Source organism: Pseudopodoces humilis, chromosome 32 (genome assembly GCF_049639895.1).
Source record: "Pseudopodoces humilis isolate 2021_Gansu_Grassland_sample_001 chromosome 32, ASM4963989v1, whole genome shotgun sequence".
Classification (NCBI taxonomy): Eukaryota; Metazoa; Chordata; class Aves; order Passeriformes; family Paridae; genus Pseudopodoces; species Pseudopodoces humilis.
This window is the reverse complement of record NC_142231.1, coordinates 1,657,411-1,666,032: the sequence shown is the minus strand read 5'-3', so window position 1 is coordinate 1,666,032 and position 8,622 is coordinate 1,657,411. Positions and strand designations below refer to the sequence as shown.

The 8,622-nt window shown below is 63.7% G+C and overlaps 1 protein-coding gene across 4 annotated transcripts; it reads left to right on the top strand.

Moving 5' to 3' along the window:
• Nucleotides 1–743: 743 nt before the first annotated feature.
• On the top strand, nucleotides 744–8,089 carry LETMD1 (LETM1 domain containing 1). Of its 4 annotated transcripts, none has more exons than XM_014260603.2 (9): nucleotides 745–1,014; nucleotides 1,520–1,719; nucleotides 1,883–1,998; nucleotides 2,877–2,959; nucleotides 4,689–4,875; nucleotides 4,965–5,081; nucleotides 5,444–5,596; nucleotides 5,831–5,927; nucleotides 6,834–8,089. In XM_014260603.2, exons 1-9 carry the CDS (start codon nucleotides 905–907, stop codon nucleotides 6,902–6,904), a joined length of 1,134 nt encoding a protein of 377 aa, XP_014116078.2. In that variant the 5' UTR covers nucleotides 745–904; the 3' UTR covers nucleotides 6,905–8,089. The 4 variants fall into 4 exon arrangements, with proteins under 4 accessions (XP_014116080.2, XP_014116078.2, XP_087924995.1 ...); XM_088068869.1 differs by having other exon boundaries at nucleotides 747–1,014; nucleotides 1,568–1,719; XM_014260604.2 differs by having other exon boundaries at nucleotides 750–1,014; nucleotides 4,965–5,066.
• Nucleotides 8,090–8,622: the final 533 nt, after the last annotated feature.

The window sequence follows — 8,622 nt, the reverse complement described above, 5'->3', positions numbered from 1 at the left end:
CCGGCCCCGCCACGGCCCGGCTGGAGACGGGGAAAAGCGTTCCCGGGGGTTCCCGGGACACGCAGAGGCTGAGCCGGGACGTGGCTCGGGAATTGCTGAGGAGCTGCGGCTGATCCCGAAAATCCTTGGGCAATGTTTGTTCCGGCAGCTGGAATGAGGAAAACAAACACGAGCCACACCAGCGGGGCTGAGGGCGAAGCCGGTTCGGCTGCCCGGGACAGGCGGAGGGTCCCGCCCGCTGCCCCGGGAGGCCCCGGGATGGAGCTCGGGGGTCCCGGGATGGAGCTCGGGGGATCCCGGGATGGAGCTCGGGGGTCCCGGGATGGAGCTCGGGGGTCCCGGGATGGAGCTCGGGGGTCCCGGGATGGAGCTCGGGGGTCCCGGGATGGAGCTCGGGGGTCCCGGGATGGAGCTCGGGGGCCCGGGGATGGAGCCCGGGGGATCCCGGGAGGGAGCCCGGGGGTCCCGGGATGGAGCTCGGGGGTCCCGGGATGGAGCTCAGGGGATCCCGGGATGGAGCTCGGGGGTCCCGGGATGGAGCTCGGGGGGTCCCGGGATGGAGCTCGGGGGTCCCGGGAGGCCCCGGGATGGAGCTCGGGGGGTCCCGGCCTCCCGCCTGCCCCGGGACAGCGGCAGCTCCTGCACGGCCTCCCAAGGGCTGGGAAAGGGTTTGAACCCCGCTGAGGCGGGAGCAGGGTCGCGGTCACCGACTGTCCCAGCGCAGAACCGGCAGCGGGGCCGAAGGCGGGCCCGGTTCGGCCGGGGAGAGCCCGGTCCCGCCGGGGGGAACGGAAAGGGAGCGGACTCGGGCCCCACCCGGAGCCCCCGGCTGAGCGGGCACTTCCGGCGCGGCAGCCAATCAGCGCTCAGCGCCCCACGTGACCGCCGCCTGTCACCCCCCAAGATGGCGCTGTCCAGGGTGGGGGGCCCGGGGGGGGTCGGGCGCCTCGGCCCCGCCGCCCTGAGCCCCCCCCGGGGGCGGATGCAGCTGCAGCTCGCCCTCGGCGTGTCCAGGTGAGCAGGGCCCCCCGCGGGGCAGCCAAGTCCCCCAGCACCGCCCAGGACACGCCCCACTCGGGGAGACCCAACTCCTGACGCAGCCCCGACCGCTCCCAACACCGACGGCAGCCCCCGCTAAATACCGACCGCAGTTGTGACCCCTCCCCAAACCCCCTTCCCCTTTACCCCCCTCTCCTCTCCGGTTAGCCCCGGTCCTGGCCGTGTCCCCCGCCCGTTCCCCAGCCCTCGGTGCCCCCCCGTTATCGCACATTTCCATTACACCGGCGCCGTCCCCTCCCCGGTACCGCGCGTTCCCACCCTCCCCAACCCCCCTCCCTTACCCGGCACGGGAATCCTGGAGTCACCGGGGGCCCCTCAATCCCCCCGGAGCCCCTCAATCCCCCCGGGGCCCGGTTCGCGGTCCCGGAGCGCTCCCGGTTCTCCCGCTCCGCCTCTCCGGGAGCCTCAGACGCGGCCGGGGCTGCGGGGTTCGTTCTCAGCCGCTCAGGTTCGTTCTCAGCCGCTCAGGTTCGTTCTCAGCCGCTCAGGTTCGTTCTCAGCCGCGCAGGTCCCAGGGCCGCTCGCTCTCCTCCCGCGCCGCCTCCCGCGCCCTCGTGGCCGCCGTGGCCGCCGCAGCCCGGCGGGTCAGCGCCAGGTACGAGCGGTACCTGGAGAGGAGCTTCCCCAGGTTCTATCTCCTGTACAGCACCTTCAAAACAGGCGAGTCCCGGCCGGGGAGTCCTAAAAAGCGGCTCCGAGAGAGGGTGGGGCGTCCCGGGCGGGAGGAGCGGAGGGGACAGTCCCGGTCTCCAGGAGAACACATTTTGGAGCGGGGGCACCGCCCGGGGTGGAATCGGCGCCTGAGGGAGCTGTGGCCCTGCAGGAATCCAGGCGCTTTTCCTGGAGGCCAAGGAGATCAGGAGGATCAAATCCAAGATGTCTCAGCAGCGGCTGAGCTCGCAGCAGCTCCCGTACCGGGAGATGGAGCGGCTGCGCCAGGTGAGCCGGGGGCTGCTGCAGTTCCTGTGTGCCACCTCCCCTGCCCCTGCCTCTGCTGCAGTTCCTGTGTGCCACCTCCCCTGCTTCTCCCTCTGCTGCAGTTCCTGTGTGCCACCTCCCCTGCCCCTGCCTCTGCTGCAAATCCCCTGTGCCACCTCCCCTGCCTCAGAGCAGAGTCTGGGAGCTGCAGCCAGCCCGGGGCTGGGCAGTTCTGGGCAGTCTGGGGAGGTTGGTGTGAGCTGCTGACCCTGTTCTGGGCAGTTCTGGGGAGTTCTGGGGAGTTTGGGGAGGTTGGTGTGAGCTGCTGACCCTGTTCTGGGCAGTTCTGGGCAGTTCTGGGCAGTTCTGGGCAGTTCTGGGCAGTTTGGGGAGGTTGGTGTGAGCTGCTGACCCTGTTCTGGGCAGTTCTGGGCAGTTCTGGGCAGTTCTGGGCAGTTCTGGGCAGTTTGGGGAGGTTGGTGTGAGCTGCTGACCCTGTTCTGGGCAGTTCTGGGGAGGTTGGTGTGAGCTGCTGACCCTGTTCTGGGCAGTTCTGGGCAGTTCTGGGCAGTTCTGGGCAGTTTGGGCAGTTCTGGGGGGTCTGGGGAGGTTGGTGTGAGCTGCTGACCCTGTTCTGGGCAGTTCTGGGCAGTTCTGGGCAGTTCTGGGCAGTTCTGGGCAGTCTGGGGAGGTTGGTGTGAGCTGCTGACCCTGTTCTGGGCAGTTCTGGGCAGTTCTGGGCAGTTCTGGGCAGTTCTGGGCAGTTCTGGGCAGTTCTGGGCTGTTCTGGGCAGTTCTGGGCAGTTCTGGGCAGTTCTGGGGAGTTTGGGCAGTTCTGGGCAGTTTGGGGAGGTTGGTGTGAGCTGCTGACCCTGTTCCCTGCTCTCCTGCTGGGGCAGTTCCGCAGGGACGTGCTCAAGGCCATTCCCATCGGGATCATCGCCATCCCCCCCTTCGCCAACTTCCTGGTCATTGTCCTGATGTGAGTACTGAGCCCTGGGGGCCCCGCTTCCCAAAGTCTCTGCATGGAAATTTGGGGGTTTTTGGAGGATCTCTGTAAGGAGCTGAGTGCTGCACAGGCAATCCCAGCCCCTGGGACTGGCATCCCACCCAGAGAAACACTGGGGGTCAATTAAAATAATTTAATAAAATAAATGATAATCATATTGTTTAATAGAATTATAAAAAATAATATTGATAAATATTAATACACAATAATAGAAATAAAATAAAAACTGCTGGGATTTTGCAGTTCTGCCCATCCCACCCTTCCCCCCTGGCCTCAGTTAATGTCGTTATCTGTGGGCTCAGCTCAGAGGGGCCCTGGGGGATGAGGATCTGCAGGAGGACAGATCCCCCCAGGAGGACAGATCCCCCCAGGAGGACAGATCCCCCCAGGAGGACAGATCCCCACAAGACAGATCCCCCCAGGACAGATCCCCCCAGGAGGACAGATCCCCCAGGACAGATCCCCCCAGGACAGATCCCCCCAGGACAGATCCCCCCAGGAGGACAGATCCCCCCAGGACAGATCCCCCCAGGACAGATCCCCCCAGGACAGATCCCCCCAGGAGGACAGATCCCCCAGGACAGATCCCCCCAGGACAGATCCCCCCAGGACAGATCCCCCCAGGACAGATCCCCCCAGGAGGACAGATCCCCCAGGACAGATCCCCCCAGGACAGATCCCCACAGGAGGCCTGGGCCAGGCTGGATCTGTGGGCTCCAGGGGCTGAGGATTGACCAGGCCAGGTGCAGGTCCTGCCCTTGGCTCAGCATGGCCCCATGGAATGTTCCAGGCCAGGGGGAGAGCAGCAGGAAAGGACCTGGGGCGGGCTGGGTGCGAGCTCAGGTGGGCAGGGAGGCCACAGGCCCCTGGCTTGTGTCAGCCACAGCGTGGCCACGGGGCCAGGGCAGTGCCCGTCCCACTGTGCTGGGCACGGCTGAGGCCCCAGCCTGGACCTGGGGACAGTTCTGGGTCCCCAGGGCAGGACAGGGAGGGGCTGGAGCTGGGAATGGGAATGGAGCTGGGAATGGGAATGGAGCTGGGAAAGGGCTGGGGAAGGGGCTGGGAATGGGAATGGGAATGGGGCTGGGAATGGAGCTGGGAATGGGAATGGAGCTGGGTATGGGGCTGGGAATGGGAATGGAGCTGGGAATGGGAATGGGCTGGGAATGGGGCTGGGAATGGGAATGGAGCTGGGAATGGGGCTGGGGATGGAGCTGGAGCACTGGGAGAGGCTGGGGGATGTGAGGGGAGGAAAGGAGGCTCAGGAGGGCCCTCCTTGCTCTCCACAGCTCCCTGACAGGAGAGGGCAGCCAGGTGGGGTCAGGCTCTGTTTCCAGCTGACAGGACCAGAGGAAATAGCCTTGAGGGGAGCTTTAGGTTGGATTTTTGGGAAACTTCCTCATGGAAAAGGCAGTCCTGTCTTGGCACAGGCTGCCCAGGACAGGGGGATCCCCATTCCTGGGAGGGTGGGATTTCACAGCTGTGTGGATGTGGCACTTGGGGACATGGTCAGTGGTGGCCTTGGCATTGCTGGACTTGGTGACCACAGACTTCTCCAGCCTTGATGATTCCCCGATTCCTTTGGGAACGATGGCCAGCAGCTCCTGGGTTCAACTGTGCTGCCCCTTGGCCTCTTCCCACAGCCTGGAGCCCGCCTGAGCTGCCATTCCCTCCCTGAATCCCACCTCCTGCCTCTTCCCAGGTATTTCTTCCCACGGCAGCTCCTGATCCGTTACTTCTGGACGCCCAAGCAGCAGCTGGAGTTCCTGGACGCGTACGACTGCATCCGCAGGGACTCGTACCGGGACGTGCTGCGGAGCCTGGCGCTGGCAGCGCGCTCCCTGCCCGAGCCCCAGCCCCGCCAGCTCCTGCAGCAGCTCTGTGCCCAGGTCTGTCCCCTCCTGCTGCCACCCCTGGGCGCTGTGGGAGGTGTTGTCACCTGTCAGGGGTGTCACCTGCGCCCCCGGGGCTCCTGCAGGTGCAGGGAGGTGCTCGGCCACACCTGGCCCAGCTCTTGGCCGTGAGGAGTTTGTTCTCTGGGTCTCTGCTGGCGCTGAACAGGCTCCAGGTGGATCATGTGGTGAGTTCGGCTCAGGTGTGTCCCAAAACCACTCCAGATGCAGCTGAAGAGCTGCAGGGGGTCCTGGGCTCATCCCCACGGCAGGTGAGAGGGGCTCAGGAGAGACCCCACCTGCAGTGCTGCCTCCAACTGTGGGGTCCCCGGCATTAGAAGGATGTGGAGCTGCTGAGAATAAATCCAGAGGAGGATTTGGGGAAGGAATTCCTCCCTGTGAGGGTGGGAATGCACTGGGAGGGATTTCCCCGTCCCTGGAAGCGTTTGAGGCCGGGTTGGACGGGACTTGGAGCCACGTGGGCACATGGAAGTGCCTGAATGGGTCCCAGGCCTGTTCTGGGAGGGCTTGGACATGTCCCAGGTGCCTTCCCTGTCCTCCTCAGAGAGCCCTGAGCCAGGTGCTGTTCCTGACCCCACATTTACCGGCCTTTTTCCTGCGGCACCGGCTGCGGAGCCACGTCCTGGAGATCCGACACCTGGACCGTGCCCTGCTGCAGCTGGGCCTGGGGCAGCTCTCTGAGGAGGAGCTGCGAGCGGTGAGGACACCTCAGCACACCCGGCCTGGCCTTGTGTCACCTCAGGTGTCACCTCAGGTGTCACCAGCACGGCCTCAGGGCACGAGGTTGCTCTCTTGTGGGGAAGCGTTTTCCACGCTGGGATCACGCTGGGATGTGTGAGGAGTTCCTGACTTCTCTTCCCCTCCTTGAGGGGGATCCTGGTGTGGTGCTGGAGCTCTGTGTGTCCATCCCTGCCCGTGTCTGTCTCCCCAGGCCTGTTACCTGCGGGGGCTGAACTCCACTCACCTGGGCCAGGCCGAGTGCCGAGCGTGGCTGGAGCAGTGGCTCAGGCTCTCCTGTCAGCTCCAAGGTACCTCTGCGAGGGGAACCACACCCAAAAGCCTTCTCCAGGCACAGGGAGTGTCACTCCTGGGGGGTTCTGGGCTGCTGGGGGGGGATTCTGTCCCCATCTGGCTTCACACAGAGTTCTGTACAGAGCCTGTGCCCGGGTGTCCCTGTCCTGCAGATCTCTGGTGGCAGATTGCAGCTCCAAGGAAAGGAAAACAGGAGAGGGATGGAAATGTGGGACCAGGAGCCCTGTGCCCCCCCCATGCCCATCCCCGTGTTCCCAGCCTGCCACATCCCTATCCCAGTGCTGCCCAGTCCACCCAGAAACCCCCCAGTGCCCACCCCAGCACCCCCAGTGCCCACCCCATCACCCCCAGTGTCCCCCAGTGCCCACCCCATCACCCCCAGTGTCCCCCAGTGCCCACCCCATCACCCCCAGTGTCCCCCAGTGCCCACCCCATCACCCCCAGTGCCCACCCCAGTGTCCCCAGTGTCCCCCAGTGCCCACCCCAGTGTCCCCAGTGTCCCCCAGTGCCCACCCCAGTGTCCCCAGTGCCCACCCCAGTGTCCACCCCAGTGTCCCCAGTGCCCACCCCAGTGTCCCCAGTGTCCCCCAGTGCCCACCCCAGCACCCCCAGTGCCCACCCCAGCACCCCCAGTGCCCCCCAGTGCCCACCCCAGTGTCCCCCAGTGCCCACCCCAGCACCTCCAGTGTCCCCAGTGCCCACCCCATCACCCCCAGTGCCCACCCCAGCGCCCCCAGTGTCCCCCAGTGCCCACCCCAGCACCCCCAGTGCCCACCCCATCACCCCCAGTATCCCCCAGTGCCCACCCCAGCACCCTCAGTGCCACTCCCATGCCAGTCCCAGCTCTCCCAGTCTGCCCAGTGCCTGCCCCAGTCTCTTACCCTGCTCCTGTGCCGTTGCAGCCTCGGAAGCCTCTCTGCTGGCCCACAGCATGGTCCTGCTGTCCCTCAACTCCAGCCGGCCCCCGGAGTGACAGCCCCGGCCCCCGAGCCCTGACGGATGGAGGGGTGGCAGCTGCGTGTCCCTCACCTCAGCCTTGTGATTCCCAGCCCAAAACTCAGCTCTGGCTGAGCTGTGCTGGGCGTTCCCTTCCCTTGGAGCCCTCGGAGTGGCGGCTGTGAGGCCGAGCACAGCCAGGAGAGGTTGTTCCAGTAATTAACTGCATCTCGTTCTGGGGGAGAGCCGCTCCCTTGCCCTGGGGATGTTCCTGCGGGATCTGCTCCATGCTTCCCATGGCATTGGGTGGCTGGGACTCCTTGCTGGAGGGGTTTCCTCTGTTTCTTTTCTCTACTGCACCGTCTTAAATGTCACACCCCGCCCTGAGGGGTTGAGGTGAACCCTCGAATTCCCCCCTGGAGCCTCCCAGATCCCTGTGGGCCCTTCCTGAGAGCTCTGTGGGGCGCTGGCTTTGGCTGCAGCGGGTGGTTCGGGGAGGGGGTCGGGGCTGGGGATGGTGGGAAGGGCCGAGTGGGGGTCCCAGGACTGCACCCCCCAAATTCAGCCTCGTTGAAGCCCCTTAAACCTTCACTTCCCACTCCAGGGACTTGGAGGGTTAAACCCCAACCCTGCCCTGCACGGGGAATTCCTGCTGGCAAGGTGAATTCACCCCAAACTTGGGAGCTTTATCGAAGCCCCAAGGAATTGGTGGCTGCAGTGTCTTGGGGGGGCCCTCGGTGGCTCTGTGCCCCCTCGAGGGGTCACGGGGCACGGGGACACCTGCAGAGTTTCCCTTCTGAAGCGTATTTGGGGTATAAAGGGGTAGGAACCGTCCCCCTTCCTCACCACTTCCTGCTGGTTTTTGTGAATTTCGGAGCCCCCCTTGAGGAATTCACCACTGGGGGGTATTTAACCCATTTTCAGCCACAGCTCACGTCTAATTTACCCATTTGTTCTCTTTCTCCACTTAAATATTCCACTTAAAAAGAGCATTATTCAGGAAGAAGGGTGGGCACAGCTGGATAAAAAAGCTAATATTGAGGAGAAGCTTTGGATTCACGAAGTTAGGGAAAGTAAAAATGAAAAATCCAGTGGGAGCTTGGAGGAATTGAAGGAGACATCTGGATTTTGGGAGGCAGGGGGACTCAAGCACCAGGATCAGCCAGGATCTGGTGTTTGTGTGGATTAAATCCAATAAAAATTATATTAAAATGCAAAGATACCCTTGGGTTGCAGCAGTAACATTGAAATATGGGTGAAAATAGAATAAATTCTGGTAGTTTTTGTCTTTTGGGGAAGCACCATGAGGCTCCATCTGGGGTCAGAGCTGGAGTCACCCCCTCCAGGACACGGGGAGAGGGGAGCAGGGGATCTGTGGGGTGAAAAATACAGGAACAGAGGGACCACCGTGTCACCCTCAATCCTGTGTCACCCTCAATCCCGTGTCACCCCCTCAATCCTGTGTCACCCTCAATCCTGTGTCACCCCCTCAATCCTGTGTCACCCTCAATCCTGTGTCACCCTCAATCCTGTGTCACCCCCTCAATCCTGTGTCACCCCTCAATCCTGTGTCACCCCTCAATCCTGTGTCAGCCCCTCAATCCCGTGTCACCCCCTCAATCCTGTGTCACCCTCAATCCTGTGTCACCCCCTCAATCCCGTGTCACCCCCTCAATCCTGTGTCACCCTCAATCCTGTGTCACCCTCAATCCTGTGTCAGCCCCCCAGTCCTGTGTCACCCCCCTGCTCTGTGTC